Genomic DNA, 20536 nt, shown 5'->3' with positions numbered 1-20536 from the left:
AAGTGGAGGGTTGAGTGTCCAGTAGAGCAGCAGGTCAGTGAGGAGACAGAGGAGGCTCCAGCAGCTTCATGTCTGCTGCTGCTGAGGAGCAGAGTGCAGTCAGAGCGACCTGATGTCACTCCGGTAAGAAAGGAGGAGAAAACTCAGACTGTGGAAACACTGAGCTACTTGTGTCGTTTATACTGCATGGACCCGCTGCTGTAGATGCAGCGTTACAGTGTGTGTGTGTGTGTGTGTGTGTGTGTGTGTGTGTGTGACGCACACACGGGGCGCAGCGTCGTAGCAGTGAAGTGAAACAACAACCTGCAGATCACCTGAGCTGACGTGAACTGTGAGTCAGAGCAATAAGTAAAAAAGCAAAATATTCATCAAGAACCATTGATGGAGATCCTATTTTATCATGATGAAAGATTAACTGCAGCTCCTGCAGGTTAACTGTTCACTTGCTCAGGGTTTAAAGGAGGTGTTCTTCTCTGCTGTCAATTTTTTTTTATCATGTTGCTGGTGTTACCCCCCAAATAAAAAAAACAAAAAACAAAAAAAACGGTTGAATCTTTTAACATCTTTATTTTTTACACTAAATTACATGTTGTAGTATCGATAAGAGTATCGATAAGTATCTGTACCGATAAGGAGTATCGGTATGGGTATGGGTATCGATAAAATCCTAACGATATCCATCCCTAACTGCCACTATTGTTAGATTTCATCAATGAGACCAACATTTATCTCCTAAAAATAATTTAACCAGCCGGTGGTAAACCTCTAAAAACCTGCGGGTAAGTTAATTAGCGATCGTTTTGTCCCCCAGGATCGATGACAGAGGCTGGCCGACCGAGCAGCTCTGCAGACCGGCTGCTGTCTCTGTGATGTCCCGGTCGTTGCTCCACAGGTGGAGCTTCACTTCTCCGAAAAAAAGAAAAGCTTCACCTCTCCGAGAAACATCGGAGCAAACTTCTAAACAGCCGTCATTTGCATAAACTGGCCGTATATTTGGCATCCAAACAGTTACTTTCTCGCATGAAGAAATATAAAACTTTACACACAAGGGCCCTCATTTATCAAACTTGCGTACACCAAAAAACAGTCAATGACAGACAGACCTGTTATTGTAGATCACACACACAAACTTCCAACATCTGCAGCACCAGACTAGAGCATGGCCGGACGGCTCCTCAGTCTCTCTCTCTGCCGGACACCGGGGGGGGGCTCCGCTACCTGTCCAGGTGCAGCTGATCTCCGCGGCGGAGTGTTTTTTATTCTTTTTTTCCCCCGTCACCGGGACCTGTCAGCGGGAGATCGGGCCGGTGTTTCACATCCCTCCATCAGCCGAACCATGCCAGCGGTATTGATGGTCATAAAGTAGCGTTCGCAGCAGTAATATGCCTATGATTTCTCCTCAGTCACTTGTGTTTAGCAGTGTTTCCCCCAGAAAATGTGTTAGTTAAGGTGGTGTCTGACCTGTCGACGGGGGGGGGGGGGAGCGCGGAGATCTGTTGACGGAGGGGGGGGGGGACGATCGACGGGGGGGGACGCGCCGTGCCGTATTAAAGTTTCGCTTTCAACACGCGCTGCTGTTATGCGTGCGCGCTTCTCTGTGGTGTGTATGTGTGTGACAGGATGCGGCCATCGTCCGACGGGGGGGGGGGGGGGGGGGCCGGGCGGCGGCGGCGAATATCGCTACATTTTTTTTTTTTTTAAGATGTTAGTTTAGGCGGCAGCTCTTTGTTGTTAAGGCGGCCGCCTTAACAGGAAAGCGCTGCGGGAAACCCTGGTTTAGTAAACTGCAGGAGCATTTCATGAGATCGCTGGTTTTCCTGACGTGGTCGGTGACACGTGCGTCTGCAGCCTCCATCCACCGGGATGACACTTATCAATCACAAAATCTATCAATCTATCAATGTCCAGATATTTAATGTTGCCGCCCTCTCCCTGTTCAACGCGGTAATGTCAGTAAAGTCCCTCTTCTTGGCCGTCTTCCGTGTCTCCATGTCGTAAAAGGGGCAGGGCGACGCCTCTAAAACAGGAATATATCGGGGCGTGACATTTAAATTACACTCGTTTTCAGCCGCCGGATTTATCACCACCACGCCGGTTCTTCGCCGAAATCAGCAGCGTACACACTTTTAGTAAATCACACGTGACACTTGGCGTACACTGATATTTACACCAGAATCTACACCAGATCCTGCACAAGTTTGATAAATGAGGGCCAAGGAGGGCAAGTGACGTTTGTTGTTGCTGCTGCTATGCGGGATCATGTGCGGGATTCTGATTGGCTAACGTGGGCTTGAGCTTCTCGCTAAACTGCCACCTACAGGTTTGGCATGCTCTTGACGACATACACGGCTTAGTGTAAATGAAAACTTTTCTGAAAACGGACTGGTGTGCACGCATTTTGTTTTGTAAACGGAGAGGGTGAAATGTCCGTTTATGAAAATAGCCGGGCACGTGTAAACGTAGTCAGAGTCGGCTGTTCTGTGCGTGTACTGTGAGCAGCGCGGACCCACGCAATGTCCACGGACATTTGAGGTTTCGTAGTTGAGCAAGTCCATATCAGCTTGGTGTCACATTTAAAACAGGTGTCAAGTGAGAACCTGCAGTGCTGATCACTCCATTAGCAGAAACTGCTGTAATATGACCAAGGTTAAAGGTCAACGTCAGAGTTCAACATTATAACATACAGAATGGAGAAAGGACCCACAGCCTCAGTAATGATAGAGATCCTAACTATCCAGCAATTAAATTAACCTAAGTCAAATATTTCAAGAATGAAGTATAAGCATCAAGTCTCACTGTACAATGTTTGATTTGAAGTGGATTACAGCTGAATAAATCAATATAACTCATTCATTCATTTTCTATACCGCTTATCCTGCACTAGGGTCACGGGTGAGCTGGAGCCAGTCTAACATATACAGACAACCATTCACACTCTCATTCACACCTATGGGTAATTTAGAGTCACCAAGTAACCTAACCTGCATGTCTTTGGTCTGTGGAAGGAAGCCGGAGTACCCGGAGAGAACCCACGCATGCACGGGGAGAACATGCAAACTCCACACAGAAGGTCCCAGCCGGCCGGTTCGAACCGAAAACCCTCTTGCTGTGAGGCGACAGTGCTAACCACTGCACCACCGTGCTGCCCTAAATCATGTGTTCGTACTCCACATACGCCATCATTAAAATCTCCAGTTCGGTTGAAGTCAAATAAGTGGCTCTGTTTCTATCATTGTGCCATTGTGAATCATGTCATCTGTGCTCCGCTGATGACGCCTCCCTCATACTCAACATACTCGGAGTATATTGAACTAAGTCTGATCAGCTGTTCTGAAACCGAAAACTCAAGAGTTTTCCAGCTCAGGCTCAGTCAACTCAGAGATAGGGATTTGGCTCAGAGTATGTTGAGCCTGCTTTCTGAAACAGGGCCCAGCTCAAGTTGGCTGTTACCGAGAGCTCATGGTTGGTTTTTGTCTCATTTCAATAGAAACCAAGCAAAGCTAGCAGGTGTTTGATGCCTCGTATTATGTGCTGGGACCCTATTTGTACGAAGTATGGTGCTGTTCTGACCATTATTTGTGGCTATAAATGGCTTTTTTGATCATGGTTGGCTCTTGGCTCCATAGGCAGCAGTGTTTTCCTATCTGGCTGCCTGTGCTAAAGTTGCTCTAACTCGAGAAGTTTGCAGTCGGCAAACTTCATCTCTCGAGGGGGGGTTCTACTCGGTCTCACAGTGTGTTAGAGCATGGGTTACATTTACGTCGGATCATCCCTTTAATGAGAACCTTTGAGAATTACATATCATAAAAACTTTTCTTCAGGCTCAAACAGTTCATTTGGGTGTATGGAGATGAACAGTCACTAAAGAAAGCTTTAAGGTCAGGCATCTAAATGAATTGGATGATATGTTATAATTTAATGGACTCATAATAAGTTTGTCCTCGTCCATGTTTGTCACACATTCTGTCTGTTTTATTAGTTACGTCCCATTTCCATTATTTAACTTTGGAGAGTCTTTAACATGGATGATGAGTTAAATATAACGTATATAACTCTTGGTGGGTTCGTAGAAGTAGATAAATACAGGTATGCTTATTTTTTTATCATGTTCATACTTTATATTCTTATCTTGTGCAGTAATTCTACTATTGTGTACCTTATTGTGAGTCATCAAAACCTCCATGAGCCCATGTACATTTTCATTGCAGCTTTGTCACTTAACTCTGTTGTTTTCAGCACAAACATCTACCCAAAGCTTTTCATTGACTTTTTATCTAAAAAACAGATCATATCTTACTCAGCTTGTCTTTTTCAATATTTCATATATTACTCTGTAGGTGGTTCAGAGTTTTTACTGTTGACAGCCATGGCCTATGACAGGTTTGTGTCTATATGTAAACCTCTACAATATCCAACTATCATGAGAAAAACCACCATCTGTATTTTGCTGATTTTAGCTTGGATCCTTCCTGCTTTACATATGTTGGTGGCAGTTGTACTGGGTCGTGAGAAAAAGTCTTGTAATTATAGTTTGGAAGGAATTTTTTGCAACAATTCAGTCGTAAAACTTCACTGTGTGGATCCAAGAGTGATCTCAATATATAGTTCGATGGTTTTGATTGATATTGCACTTGTTCCTGTGATTTTCATTTTCTTCACATATACAAAGATTCTTATCATAGCGTATCACAGCAGCAGAGAAGTGAGGAAAAAAGCAGCACAGACATGTTTACCTCACCTGTTGGTTTTAATCAACTTCTCCTGTTTATGCACATATGATATTGTTATATTTCAACTGGAAACAGATTTTTCAAAAACAGGGCGTTTGATCATGACTTTGCAAATGGTTTTGTATCATCCTCTCTTTAATCCGATCATATATGGACTGAAAATGAAAGAAATCTCCAAACACCTTAAGAGGCTGTTTTGTCAAATGAAACAAAGCTAAATGATGTGCATTCACTCTGTATTAACAATAATTATTATTATTATAACAATGTAGAAATGTGATTTATCAGATTCCTGGAGAGTATTTCTTACAATTTCTTCTCTACAGGACTAACATTATCATCTTAAACAGTGTAATGACAGCACATTCATAGTGGTATCATCATGTTTCAGTGTAATGAAGTTCACAATGACCAAGTGCAAATGTTGACATTTTAAATACAGAAACATACTGATCAGTGATTTTAAGCCTTCAAACATAAACAATTAATTGTCATGAAACCATTTTTTTCTCTTTTTGTTATATTATTCTTGGTAAGTTGTTTAATGTGAAATTCACAAAATTTCTGTGTTAAATTTTGGGAATTCCTTTTTCTTTTTTTCTTTTTTTTTTTACCTTTTACTCTTATTTTACTACCAAAAAGAGTTTGTTTTTAAGTACACAAATAAAATAGAAATTACTTTAAATTTATTGAGGTAACAAACAACACTTTTCCTCCATACCTTAAGAACATGCAACATAACACTGCACTATAAATACTTCAAGTACCAACAAAATATTAATGCTTATGAGCTTTAAACTGTTTCCAGTAAAAAAAATAATTTCCTTGTTTTTCACATGGCTTTTGGACAATAGGTGGTCATTGCATGTATTTTTACACTTCCAGTCAACAGACTGTTGAGGTTAGTGTTGAGTTTCTTAGTTCTTTTTCGCTGACGCACACAAAGCCGTGGGCAGCCACCTTTCCATGCTGTACGTCGTGTATGGCGGGATTCATCTGTACATTAGAATACAATAGAATAGAATAAACCTTTATTGATCCCCCAAGGGGGAAATTCAATGTGCCAGGAAAATATACAACATAGATACAAAACAAGACACACAAAAAGGTATCAGTGTCAGTGTTCTTATGTACAACAGTAACAATAAATGGAGCTAATAAATTAAAGATAAAAAATCCTATGTGTCGTTAAAGTGGTGGGGCCTGTGTGTGTGTGCGTTTCGTTTCAGGCACTGTTGTACAGTCTGATGGCTGTAGGGAGAAAGTAGCGCCTGAACCGCTCCGTTCTGCACCTGGGGAGAGTGAGCCTCTGGATGAAGGCACCATAACAGTGATAACAAGTGAAGATGAATAACAGTAGCGCAAGTTTTTTTTATTTGAATTAAAAAATATATATATAATAATAATAAAAGCTTATGGACTGGTTAAAGTGTATGTGTGCTTGTATAGTTCAGAGGTCAGCGTTGAATGGGGGGTGGGGGGGTTATCAACTCATGGTTAAAACCACCTCTCCACTTCCAGACTCAGAAACACATCCCATACCTGCTGCTTCAATAAACCTCCATGTGCCACAGTGGGACAGCAAGGCCTGCTGGGAGGGGGTACTGTTGGGACACTCAAGTATTTGTTTTGTATTTTGATCAAGATTTTATTTCATTACTCAAAAATTAGGAAAAACATACATGAATTAAAGCAGCAAGCGGCGATGACGGGCCCTCGCTCACCCATGCGACCGCGGGGCCTGAGGCATGTCGGGGCTGTGCCGTGAAGTTGAAAGAGAGAAAAAACCTGGAAGGAAGCAAAAAATGCAATGTTTCGTTCATCCACCAGGTGGCGCTAAAAAGTTGTGGGTGGGTGCATTCAGGGGCGGTCCCTCATCACTCGTGAAGTTTGGAGTGAATCGGACAAAGCATGAGGGAGTTATGAGCAGTTAATGGTTCATCCACCAGGGGGCAGTAATGGGATGCATGCAGGTGTGTTCAGGGTCAACACAGTCTCACCCCTTTGCGTCAAACGGTTGACGCTTGGTCAAGGCCCCTTACGTCAATATACTGACGTGGAGGGGGTACCCTCGAGGTCGTTTCTCGACGAATAGGGCCACTCATAGACTTGAATGCAAATCCCTCATCGTCGGATTTTGACGAAGGGGGGCGGGACCGTTTTTCCCTCACTCCCAGTGCGTCAACAGCCTGACGAACGGTCACTGTCCCTCCTCGTCACATGCCTGACTCATTAGGTGCCCGTTTTTCGTCAGGTTTTGACGCGCTCGGCTTTCAGTTGATTCCAATGCAGTTCCCTTCGCGGCGATATGTGACGCTCAGAGCAAGTGATCCAGCCGACCGGCTGCGGCACTGACAGACGCTGTGAGCAGAGGAAAACTTTTTTTTTTTTTTTAACTTTTCCTTAAATCTTTATTGAACCTGATGCTGCTGTGTCTGACGTAACTTTCGGCAAGGACGTCCTTTCGTATGGAGCTATTATTGTTGCAATATTATTTGCAAATGCGTATCTCGATCTGTGTGTGCGTATTCAGATCTGTGTGTGCGTATTCAGATCTGTGTGTGTGTAATATGATCTGTGTGTGTGTATTCAGATCTGTGTGTGCGTATTCAGATCTGTGTGTGCGTATTCAGATCTGTGTGTGTGTAATATGATCTGTGTGTGTGTATTCAGATCTGTGTGTGCGTATTCAGATCTGTGTGTGTGTATTCAGACCTGTGTGTGCGTAAAAAAAATCTGTGTCTGTATTCAGATTTGCAAGTGAAGACAAATCTGCAAGTGCATGCAAAGATCTGTGAATGTGAACACAGATCTGTAAGTGTACATAGATCTGTAAATGTGTAAACCGATCTGTAAATGCGTACATAGATCTGTAAATGTCTGTCGTCACTTACAACTCAGGCAGGAGCTCTCAATTGGCTGTGTTTTTACACGTGAATTTTGCAACACTTCTGCCGCGGCAGATCTGTGATCTGAAAATGTGTAGAAATGAGATTTGTCTGTGACCTCAGTGTTCCTTTGCCCTGAGCTCAGGCTCACAGGCTCACGCTGCCTGGCTGCAGTAGCAGTACCGACCCGGTCCGTGTACGAAGTATAATTCAATTACGTCGTTCACTTTGTACCATGAGAAATGTCGTTTTTACTGGGGTAAATGGTAATCGTTTAGGCGATTTGTTGTGAATTAAGTATTTAATTAGTTTCGGAGTTTTTCTTCTTCTTTCTTTTAAATTGTCCGTTGCTGTAGCCATCAAAACGCGGAGCTTTTACTTTGAAGGCTGGTTCCGGCTCTCGACTTCCTTTTTCAATTTTCATTGTACAAGTTGGAGAAAGGAACAAGCGGGCACTTCGGTGCGCTGAATTGCGTTGTACGTCTCACGTCAATCAAACAGGAAATACCGGTAAAAACAACATTTCTCATGGTACAAAGTGAACAACGTAATTGAATTATACTTCGTACACGGACCGGGTCGGTACTGCTACTGCAGCCAGGCAGCGTGAGCCTGTGAGCCTGAGCTCAGGGCAAAGGAACACTGAGGTCACAGACAAATCTCATTTTTACACATTTTCAGATCACAGATCTGCCGCGGCAGAAGTGTTGCAAAATTCACGTGTAAAAACACAGCCAATTGAGAGCTCCTGCCTGAGTTGTAAGTGACGACAGACATTTACAGATCTATGTACGCATTTACAGATCGGTTTACACATTTACAGATCTATGTACTTACAGATCTGTGTTCACATTCACAGATCTTTGCATGCACTTGCAGATTTGTCTTCACTTGCAAATCTGAATACGGACACAGATTTTTTTTACACACACACAGGTCTGAATACACACACACAGATCTGAATACGCACACACAGATCTGAATACACACACACAGATCATATTACACACACACAGATCTGAATACGCACACACAGATCGAGATACGCATTTGCAAATAATATTGCAACAATAATAGCTCCATACTTTCGGTTATTTATTTATTTATTTAGTGATCATGGTGTTTGGTGCAGAATAATCAATCAATAAATAAATAAATAAATTACGTCCTTGTCGGAAGCTGCGTCAGACCAGGAGGGGGGGGGGGGGGGGGTTGTGGATTCTACAGGTGAAGACCACTTCCGCGTTCAAAAAGCTGCTCTGTTTAATCAATATTCTGAAGAAAGATCTGATTATTAGCCATAACGCTGTAACCATCCAAGGAAGACTGTGTAACAATATTATGTGCTTCTGCTGAGTCCAAAAGCCCTTTGTAATATCAACTTTATTTTAAGAAAACAGGCTTTGTTTCCAATGTCATATCACGAAGAAGCACTACATTACCCATAATCCTCATATTTATCAGCGACGTGTCTGATTGGTTGAGCTTGCTGTTGCCAGCAAATGAAAAAATAAAACAAATTGAGCTTATATTATTTTCTTAGTAACTAAAAGGTCTTAACATCTTTTTTGTTTTCAACATTGAATAAAAAAAGGGTGCTATATTGTTAAAATTCAACAATAAAGTGCATAAAAGTTGGCTTGACTTCTTTCTTTTTTTCTTTTTTTTCATAATTTTCACCAGCATCTTTCTGGTCCACATCACATCATATTTATTGTAATTTTTAATTCAATGAGTGACATTTTATTTTTTATCTGAAAAACATTATTATGAATTCAAGGGTCAGAGGTCACTGATTAGTGTTAAATTTAACCTTTTTGACCCTGTTTCCTTGAATAAATCACTAAGACTTTGATGCGGGAAGCTGAGATTTTGATTTGATTTTGTTCAGAGCACTAGGGACAAAGTTTCTGTAGAATTTCAGACCTGTCGGACGTCCAGAAGGGTCACAGCTGACTGTCCAGGCTCGTTTCTCGGCCTTCAAAGCCTAGATTTAGAAGCCTTTTGTCTAATAACGTCTACATCCTTGGGGTTATAAGGCTGAAAGTTTCATGTATTTGTCCGGGGGCCTAAGGCCATCCACCATGTGCAATTTCAAACCCGTGCGACCTTCACAAGTGTCAAAGGTCACTGATTTGTGACCTTTTTGACCCTGTTTCCTTGAATAAAACACCCTGAGACTTTGATGCGGGAAGCTGAGATTTTGATAGGTTGTCCAGAATGTCTAGTAGATTGTGTGTGCAAAAGATTCAGAGCTCTGTGACATTCAGAAGGGTCACAAATAGCCAAAAAGCAATGCTCCTTTCTCTGACCTCATATTAAAGGAGAAATGCAATTCTTTAATAGCTTCCAGATGCTTTGGCCTATCAGGCTGAATTTTTAGCTAAAGGAGCTGGTGTACGATCAGGAAGTAGGGGAGCTGTGCATAAAGCCAATTGGTAAGTGTCAAAGGTCACAGGGGTCAAACATCAAAGTGAATCCAGCCATTCCTGCTTTTTCTCAACAAAACATACACGCTTTAAGTTATCATCATGAAATATTAATAGGTTGTATATCAGAGAGTCCTCTATCAGAATATTTTGGTCCCGTTGCTCTAGGGGCCCCGGGGGGCCACTTGGCTTTCCCATGCTCCCACAGAGTTGGGTCTCGGGGTGATGGATAAGGGCCTCACCATGAGTCCACAGGCCAAGTTTCAAGTGATTTGGTCGGTTTCTATGGAAACGGCGGCCTCAAGGATACAGAGGAATGCGACTGTTTGAAGCCCCGCCTCTCGAAAAGTAATGGCTCGATCAGGACCAAACACACATCTACGCGTTCGTCTTGGGCCCCCGAACCATATATTACGAAATCAGAACTGTACGACTTTTGGAAATGTGTTTTGTCTATTTCAGCTTTTCTGACTCAGAGTCTGTCAGACTTAAAGCTTGAGAGACCCTCTTAGTCAGAAAAGCCGAAATAGACAAAACACATTTCCAAAAGTCGTGCAGTTCTGATTTCGTAATATATGGTTCGGGGGCCCAAGACGAACGCGTAGATGTGTGTTTGGTCCTGATCGAGCCATTACTTTTCGAGAGGCGGGGCTTCAAACAGTCGCATTCCTCTGTATCCTTGAGGCCGCCGTTTCCATAGAAACCGACCAAATCACTTGAAACTTGGCCTGTGGACTCATGGTGAGGCCCTTATCCATCACCCCGAGACCCAACTCTGTGGGAGCATGGGAAAGCCAAGTGGCCCCCGGGGCCCCTAGAGCAACGGGACCAAAATATTCTGATAGAGGACTCTCTGATATACAACCTATTAATATTTCATGATGATAACTTAAAGCGTGTATGTTTTGTTGAGAAAAAGCAGGAATGGCTGGATTCACTTTGATGTTTTGACCCCTGTGACCTTTGACACTTACCAATTGGCTTTATGCACAGCTCCCCTACTTCCTGATCGTACACCAGCTCCTTTAGCTAAAAATTCAGCCTGATAGGCCAAAGCATCTGGAAGCTATTAAAGAATTGCATTTCTCCTTTAATATGAGGTCAGAGAAAGGAGCATTGCTTTTTGGCTATTTGTGACCCTTCTGAATGTCACAGAGCTCTGAATCTTTTGCACACACAATCTACTAGACATTCTGGACAACCTATCAAAATCTCAGCTTCCCGCATCAAAGTCTCAGGGTGTTTTATTCAAGGAAACAGGGTCAAAAAGGTCACAAATCAGTGACCTTTGACACTTGTAAAGGTCGCACGGGTTTGAAATTGCACATGGTGGATGGCCTTAGGCCCCCGGACAAATACATGAAACTTTCAGCCTTATAACCCCAAGGATGTAGACGTTATTAGACAAAAGGCTTCTAAATCTAGGCTTTGAAGGCCGAGAAACGAGCCTGGACAGTCAGCTGTGACCCTTCTGGACGTCCGACAGGTCTGAAATTCTACAGAAACTTTGTCCCTAGTGCTCTGAACAAAATCAAATCAAAATCTCAGCTTCCCGCATCAAAGTCTTAGTGATTTATTCAAGGAAACAGGGTCAAAAAGGTTAAATTTAACACTAATCAGTGACCTCTGACCCTTGAATTCATAATAATGTTTTTCAGATAAAAAATAAAATGTCACTCATTGAATTAAAAATTACAATAAATATGATGTGATGTGGACCAGAAAGATGCTGGTGAAAATTATGAAAAAAAAAGAAAAAAAGAAAGAAGTCAAGCCAACTTTTATGCACTTTATTGTTGAATTTTAACAATATAGCACCCTTTTTTTATTCAATGTTGAAAACAAAAAAGATGTTAAGACCTTTTAGTTACTAAGAAAATAATATAAGCTCAATTTGTTTTATTTTTTCATTTGCTGGCAACAGCAAGCTCAACCAATCAGACACGTCGCTGATAAATATGAGGATTATGGGTAATGTAGTGCTTCTCCGTGATATGACATTGGAAACAAAGCCTGTTTTCTTAAAATAAAGTTGATATTACAAAGGGCTTTTGGACTCAGCAGAAGCACATAATATTGTTACACAGTCTTCCTTGGATGGTTACAGCGTTATGGCTAATAATCAGATCTTTCTTCAGAATATTGATTAAACAGAGCAGCTTTTTGAACGCGGAAGTGGTCTTCACCTGTAGAATCCACAACCCCCCCCCTCCTGGTCTGACGCAGCTCCCGACAAGGACGTAATTTATTTATTTATTTATTGATTGATTATTCTGCACCAAACACCATGATCACTAAATAAATAAATAAATAACCGAAAGGACGTCCTTGCCGAAAGTTACGTCAGACACAGCAGCATCAGGTTCAATAAAGATTTAAGGAAAAGTTAAAAAAAAAAAAAAAAAAAAGTTATTCTCTGCTCACAGCGTCCGTCAGTGCCGCAGCCGGGTCGGCTGGATCACTTGCTCTGAGCGTCACATATCGCCGCGAAGGGAACTACATTGGAATCAACTGAAAGCCGAGCGCGTCAAAACCTGACGAAAAACGGGCACCTAATGAGTCAGGCATGTGACGAGGAGGGACAGTGACCGTTCGTCAGGCTGTTGACGCACTGGGAGTGAGGGAGAAACGGTCCCGCCCCCCTTCGTCAAAATCCGACGATGAGGGATTTGCATTCAAGTCTATGAGTGGCCCTATTCGTCGAGAAACGACCTCGAGGGTACCCCCTCCACGTCAGTATATTGACGTAAGGGGCCTTGACCAAGCGTCAACCGTTTGACGCAAAGGGGTGAGACTGTGTTGTCAGGGTCAGTCCCTCATCACACATGTGAAGTTTCGAGGAAATCGAACAATGTTAATGCAAAAAATGGCACTTCCTGTTTCCACTAGGGGGCGACATGAGCGACACCCCTATCAGATGGAAGAGGTCTCCACCCTGGACCTGTGTATCAATTTTCATGATGATACGAGTTCAATAAAGGCATCAAAAGGACAAACGTAATTTCATGGCGAGGGACGACAGTCGCCGCGTCGCCACACGGACGCCATTACTCGTAGCTTCACAGTGTTCATGGTGTAGCTTCACCAAATTGTTCTGCATGTGATTGGCTTATCGATACTTTTTGAACGTCTGACTAACCGTCACGTAATAATGACACTGCCGCCACAGCAGCTTGTCACCCCCCAATTTCCACCGGGTCCGTCAGCGCCAGGGAACCGCTACATGGCGGTCACCGCAGCTGGTCCCTGCCGCTAATCAGCACTTGGACCGGGCGAGCCACGGCAAGTCTCAGCAGGGTCTCTCCGCGCTGCGCTATCAAATCCGACACACGGCCTGACGGCGCGTGTGGAGCGAGACGAGTCCGGCCCGGTCCGTTCGTGTGTGTCGGGTCGTCATGTGTTTGAAGCCTCGCACCGGAGACCCAGCAAAGTACTTTAATTCATGTCGGAAGTGGAGGGTTGAGTGTCCAGTAGAGCAGCAGGTCAGTGAGGAGACAGAGGAGGCTCCAGCAGCTTCATGTCTGCTGCTGCTGAGGAGCAGAGTGCAGTCAGAGCGACCTGATGTCACTCCGGTAAGAAAGGAGGAGAAAACTCCGACTGTGGAAACACTGAGCTACTTGTGTCGTTTATACTGCATGGACCCGCTGCTGTAGATGCAGCGTTACAGTGTGTGTGTGTGTGTGTGTGTGTGTGTGTGAGACGCACACACGGGGTGCAGCGTCGTAGCAGTGAAGTGAAACAACAACCTGCAGATCACCTGAGCTGACGTGAACTGTGAGTCAGAGCAATAAGTAAAAAAGCTAAATATTCATCAAGAACCATTGATGGAGATCCTATTTTATCATGATGAAAGATTAACTGCAGCTCCTGCAGGTTAACTGTTCACTTGCTCAGGGTTTAAAGGAGGTGTTCTTCTCTGCTGTCAATTTTTTTTTATTATGTTGCTGGTGTTACCCCCCAAATAAAAAAAAAAAACAAACAAAAAAAACGGTTGAATCTTTTAACATCTTTATTTTTTACACTAAATTACATGTTGTAGTATCGATAAGTATCGGTACCGATAAGGAGTATCGGTATGGGTATGGGTATGGGTATCGATAAAATCCTAACGATATCCATCCCTAACTGCCACTATTGTTAGATTTCATCAATGAGACCAACATTTATCTCCTAAAAATAATTTAACCAGCCGGTGGTAAACCTCTAAAAACCTGCGGGTAAGTTAATTAGCGATCGTTTTGTCCCCCGGGATCGACGACAGAGGCTGGCCGACCGAGCAGCTCTGCAGACCGGCTGCTGTCTCTGTGATGTCCCGGTCGTTGCTCCACAGGTAGAGCTTCACTTCTCCGAAAAAAAGAAAAGCTTCACCTCTCCGAGAAACATCGGAGCAAACTTCTAAACAGCCGTCATTTGCATAAACTGGCCGTATATTTGGCATCCAAACAGTTACTTTCTCGCATGAAGAAATATAAAACTTTACACACAAGGGCCCTCATTTATCAAACTTGCGTACACCAAAAAAATGGGTGTACACCAAATTCACCGCAAGGATCAGCATTTATTAATCTGAGCATGAGCGTATGGTACGCACAAATCTCACGCCAGCTCTGACCAGGTGTACGCACATTTGGAACCAGCGTAGAACATGCAGGAACGAGTGCTGCTGTGTCAAAATGATTATTAAACCATAGTCTAATAATGCAGCGATGTGGACCACATGTTGTTGTTGTTTATATTGATAAAAAGATGAAAAGTAGCCAAAAAAAAACCGATACCACCAAGTCCGTGTTGAAAATTTAACTTGACTTTTATTTTGAGCAACTGAGATGAATTAAAAACCACGATGTGACAGATGCTCGTTAATCAGCTGTGTAAACAGAAACAGTCAATGACAGACAGACCTGTTATTGTAGATCACACACACAAACTTCCAACATCTGCAGCACCAGACTAGAGCATGGCCGGACGGCTCCTCAGTCTCTCTCTGTGCCGGACACCGGGGGGGGGCTCCGCTACCTGTCCAGGTGCAGCTGATCTCCGTGGCGGAGTGTTTTTTATTCTTTTTTTCCCCCGTCACCGGGACCTGTCAGTGGGAGATCGGGCCGGTGTTTCACATCCCTCCATCAGCCGAACCATGCCAGCGGTATTGATGGTCATAAAGTAGCGTTCGCAGCAGTAATATGCCTATGATTTCTCCTCAGTCACTTGTGTTTAGTAAACTGCAGGAGCATTTCATGAGATCGCTGGTTTTCCTGACGTGGTCGGTGACACGTGCGTCTGCAGCCTCCATCCACCGGGATGACGCTTATCAATCACAAAATCTATCAATCTATCAATGTCCAGATATTTAATGTTGCCGCCCTCTCCCTGTTCAACGCGGTAATGTCAGTAAAGTCCCTCTTCTTGGCCGTCTTCCGTGTCTCCATGTCGTAAAAGGGGCAGGGCAACGCCTCTAAAACAGGAATATAGTACCCGGAGAGAACCCACGCATGCACGGGGAGAACATGCAAACTCCACACAGAAGGTCCCAGCCGGCCGGTTCGAACCCAAAACCCTCTTGCTGTGAGGTGACAGTGCTAACCACTGCACCACCGTGCTGCCCTAAATCATGTGTTCGTACTCCACATACGCCATCATTAAAATCTCTAGTTCGGTTGAAGTCAAATAAGTGGCTCTGTTTCTATCATTGTGCCATTGTGAATCATGTCATCTGTGCTCCGCTGATGACACCTCCCTCATATTCAACACACTCGGAGTATATTGAACTAAGTCTGATCAGCTGTTCTGAAACCGAAAACTCAAGAGTTTTCCAGCTCAGGCTCAGTCAACTCAGAGATAGGGATTTGGCTCAGAGTATGTTGAGCCTGCTTTCTGAAACAGGGCCCAGCTCAAGTTGGCTGTTACCGAGAGCTCATGGTTGGTTTTTGTCTCATTTCAATAGAAACCAAGCAAAGCTAGCAGGTGTTTGATGCCTCGTATTATGTGCTGGGACCTTATTTGTACTGTTGACGAAGTATAGTGCTGTTCTGACCATTATTTGTGGCTATGAATGGCTTTTTTGATCGTGGTTGGCTCTTGGCTCCATAGGCAGCAGTGTTTTGCTATCTGGCTGCCTGTGCTAAAGTTGCTCTAACTCGAGAAGTTTGCAGTCGGCAAACTTCATCTCTCGAGGGGGGGTTCTACTCGGTCTCACAGTGTGTTAGAGCATGGGTTACATTTACGTCGGATCATCCCTTTAATGAGAACCTTTGAGAATTACATATCATAAAAACTTTTCTTCAGGCTCAAACAGTTCATTTGGGTGTATGGAGATGAACAGTCACTAAAGAAAGCTTTAAGGTCAGGCATCTAAATGAATTGGATGATATGTTATAATTTAATGGACTCATAATAAGTTTGTCCTCGTCCATGTTTGTCACACATTCTGTCTGTTTTATTAGTTACGTCCCATTTCCATTATTTAACTTTGGAGAGTCTTTAATATGGATGATGAGTTAAATATAACGTATATAACTCTTGGTGGGTTCGTAGAAGTAGATAAATACAGGTATGCTTATTTTTTTATCATGTTCATACTTTATATTCTTATCTTGTGCAGTAATTCTACTATTGTGTACCTTATTGTGAGTCATCAAAACCTCCATGAGCCCATGTACATTTTCATTGCAGCTTTGTCACTTAACTCTGTTGTTTTCAGCACAAACATCTACCCAAAGCTTTTCATTGACTTTTTATCTAAAAAACAGATCATATCTTACTCAGCTTGTCTTTTTCAATATTTCATATATTACTCTGTAGGTGGTTCAGAGTTTTTACTGTTGACAGCCATGGCCTATGACAGGTTTGTGTCTATATGTAAACCTCTACAATATCCAACTATCATGAGAAAAACCACCATCTGTATTTTGCTGATTTTAGCTTGGATCCTTCCTGCTTTACATATGTTGGTGGCAGTTGTACTGGGTCGTGAGAAAAAGTCTTGTAATTATAGTTTGGAAGGAATTTTTTGCAACAATTCAGTCGTAAAACTTCACTGTGTGGATCCAAGAGTGATCTCAATATATAGTTCGATGGTTTTGATTGATATTGCACTTGTTCCTGTGATTTTCATTTTCTTCACATATACAAAGATTCTTATCATAGCGTATCACAGCAGCAGAGAAGTGAGGAAAAAAGCAGCACAGACATGTTTACCTCACCTGTTGGTTTTAATCAACTTCTCCTGTTTATGCACATATGATATTGTTATATTTCAACTGGAAACAGATTTTTCAAAAACAGGGCGTTTGATCATGACTTTGCAAATGGTTTTGTATCATCCTCTCTTTAATCCGATCATATATGGACTGAAAATGAAAGAAATCTCCAAACACCTTAAGAGGCTGTTTTGTCAAATGAAACAAAGCTAAATGATGTGCATTCACTCTGTATTAACAATAATTATTATTATTATAACAATGTAGAAATGTGATTTATCAGATTCCTGGAGAGTATTTCTTACAATTTCTTCTCTACAGGACTAACATTATCATCTTAAACAGTGTAATGACAGCACATTCATAGTGGTATCATCATGTTTCAGTGTAATGAAGTTCACAATGACCAAGTGCAAATGTTGACATTTTAAATACAGAAACATACTGATCAGTGATTTTAAGCCTTCAAACATAAACAATTAATTGTCATGAAACCATTTTTTTCTCTTTTTGTTATATTATTCTTGGTAAGTTGTTTAATGTGAAATTCACAAAATTTCTGTGTTAAATTTTGGGAATTCCTTTTTCTTTTTTTCTTTTTTTTTACCTTTTACTCTTATTTTACTACCAAAAAGAGTTTGTTTTTAAGTACACAAATAAAATAGAAATTACTTTAAATTTATTGAGGTAACAAACAACACTTTTCCTCCATACCTTAAGAACATGCAACATAACACTGCACTATAAATACTTCAAGTACCAACAAAATATTAATGCTTATGAGCTTTAAACTGTTTCCAGTAAAAAAAATAATTTCCTTGTTTTTCACATGGCTTTTGGACAATAGGTGGTCATTGCATGTATTTTTACACTTCCAGTCAACAGACTGTTGAGGTTAGTGTTGAGTTTCTTAGTTCTTTTTCGCTGACGCACACAAAGCCGTGGGCAGCCACCTTTCCATGCTGTACGTCGTGTATGGCGGGATTCATCTGTACATTAGAATACAATAGAATAGAATAAACCTTTATTGATCCCCCAAGGGGGAAATTCAATGTGCCAGGAAAATATACAACATAGATACAAAACAAGACACACAAAAAGGTATCAGTGTCAGTGTTCTTATGTACAACAGTAACAATAAATGGAGCTAATAAATTAAAGATAAAAAATCCTATGTGTCGTTAAAGTGGTGGGGCCTGTGTGTGTGTGCGTTTCGTTTCAGGCACTGTTGTACAGTCTGATGGCTGTAGGGAGAAAGTAGCGCCTGAACCGCTCCGTTCTGCACCTGGGGAGAGTGAGCCTCTGGATGAAGGCACCATAACAGTGATAACAAGTGAAGATGAATAACAGTAGCGCAAGTTTTTTTATTTGAATTAAAAAATATATATATAATAATAATAAAAGCTTATGGACTGGTTAAAGTGTATGTGTGCTTGTATAGTTCAGAGGTCAGCGTTGAATGGGGGATGGGGGGGTTATCAACTCATGGTTAAAACCACCTCTCCACTTCCAGACTCAGAAACACATCCCATACCTGCTGCTTCAATAAACCTCCATGTGCCACAGTGGGACAGCAAGGCCTGCTGGGAGGGGGTACTGTTGGGACACTCAAGTATTTGTTTTGTATTTTGATCAAGATTTTATTTCATTACTCAAAAATTAGGAAAAACATACATGAATTAAAGCCGCAAGCGGCGATGACGGGCCCTCGCTCACCCATGCGACCGCGGGGCCTGAGGCATGTCGGGGCTGTGCCGTGAAGTTGAAAGAGAGAAAAAACCTGGAAGGAAGCAAAAAATGCAATGTTTCGTTCATCCACCAGGTGGCGCTAAAAAGTTGTGGGTGGGTGCATTCAGGGGCGGTCCCTCATCACTCGTGAAGTTTGGAGTGAATCGGACAAAGCATGAGGGAGTTATGAGCAGTTAATGGTTCATCCACCAGGGGGCAGTAATGGGATGCATGCAGGTGTGTTCAGGGTCAGTCCCTCATCACACATGTGAAGTTTCGAGGAAATCGAACAATGTTAATGCAAAAAATGGCACTTCCTGTTTCCACTAGGGGGCGACATGAGCGACACCCCTATCAGATGGAAGAGGTCTCCACCCTGGACCTGTGTATCAATTTTCATGATGATACGAGTTCAATAAAGGCATCAAAAGGACAAACGTAATTTCATGGCGAGGGACGACAGTCGCCGCGTCGCCACACGGACGCCATTACTCGTAGCTTCACAGTGTTCATGGTGTAGCTTCACCAAATTGTTCTGCATGTGATTGGCTTATCGATACTTTTTGAACGTCTGACTAACCGTCACGTAATAATGACACTGCCGCCACAGCAGCTTGTCACCCCCCAATTTCCACCGGGTCCGTCAGCGCCAGGGAACCGCTACATGGCGGTCACCGCAGCTGGTCCCTGCCGCTAATCAGCACTTGGACCGGGCGAGCCACGGCAAGTCTCAGCAGGGTCTCTCCGCGCTGCGCTATCAAATCCGACACACGGCCTGACGGCGCGTGTGGAGCGAGACGAGTCCGGCCCGGTCCGTTCGTGTGTGTCGGGTCGTCATGTGTTTGAAGCCTCGCACCGGAGACCCAGCAAAGTACTTTAATTCATGTCGGAAGTGGAGGGTTGAGTGTCCAGTAGAGCAGCAGGTCAGTGAGGAGACAGAGGAGGCTCCAGCAGCTTCATGTCTGCTGCTGCTGAGGAGCAGAGTGCAGTCAGAGCGACCTGATGTCACTCCGGTAAGAAAGGAGGAGAAAACTCCGACTGTGGAAACACTGAGCTACTTGTGTCGTTTATACTGCATGGACCCGCTGCTGTAGATGCAGCGTTACAGTGTGTGTGTGTGTGTGTGTGTGTGTGTGTGACGCACACACGGGGTGCAGCGTCGTAGCAGTGAAGTGAAACAACAACCTGCAGATCACCTGAGCTGACGTGAACTGTGAGTCAGAGCAATAAGTAAAAAAGCTAAATATTCATCAAGAACCATTGATGGAGATCCTATTTTATCATGATGAAAGATTAACTGCAGCTCCTGCAGGTTAACTGTTCACTTGCTCAGGGTTTAAAGGAGGTGTTCTTCTCTGCTGTCAATTTTTTTTTATTATGTTGCTGGTGTTACCCCCCAAATAAAAAAAAAAACAAACAAAAAAAACGGTTGAATCTTTTAACATCTTTATTTTTTACACTAAATTACATGTTGTAGTATCGATAAGTATCGGTACCGATAAGGAGTATCGGTATGGGTATGGGTATGGGTATCGATAAAATCCTAACGATATCCATCCCTAACT

At 42.8% G+C, this 20536-nt stretch overlaps 3 protein-coding genes across 3 annotated transcripts in view; all 3 read left to right on the top strand.

The window, feature by feature from the left end:
- The window catches only part of LOC146965605 (MAGUK p55 subfamily member 4-like), a 245620-nt gene that overhangs the window by 48806 nt on the left and 176278 nt on the right, over positions 1 to 20536 (top strand). The gene's annotated exons all lie outside the window — the stretch shown is intronic.
- On the top strand, positions 4019 to 4948 carry LOC146965634 (olfactory receptor 4D6-like). Its single transcript, XM_085766341.1, has one exon. It carries the CDS (start codon positions 4022 to 4024, stop codon positions 4946 to 4948), a length of 927 nt encoding a protein of 308 aa, XP_085622467.1. The 5' UTR covers positions 4019 to 4021.
- Positions 16527 to 17456, top strand: LOC146965633 (olfactory receptor 4D6-like). Its single transcript, XM_085764932.1, has one exon. The coding sequence runs from the start codon at positions 16530 to 16532 to the stop codon at positions 17454 to 17456; it is 927 nt and encodes a 308-aa protein (XP_085621058.1). The 5' UTR covers positions 16527 to 16529.

This window comes from Trachurus japonicus, chromosome 21 (assembly GCF_045865225.1).
Source record: "Trachurus japonicus isolate A0001 chromosome 21, Traja_1.0".
Lineage (NCBI taxonomy): Eukaryota > Metazoa > Chordata > Actinopteri > Carangiformes > Carangidae > Trachurus > Trachurus japonicus.
The sequence above is the reverse complement of the archived record's forward strand: the minus strand, read 5'-3'. Positions and strand labels throughout refer to the sequence as shown.

Bases quoted from the DNA above. Each gene is read 5' to 3' on its own strand.
- LOC146965634 (XM_085766341.1), top strand. From the start codon at position 4,022: ATGGATGATGAGTTAAATATAACGTATATAACTCTTGGTGGGTTCGTA.
- LOC146965633 (XM_085764932.1), top strand. From the start codon at position 16,530: ATGGATGATGAGTTAAATATAACGTATATAACTCTTGGTGGGTTCGTA.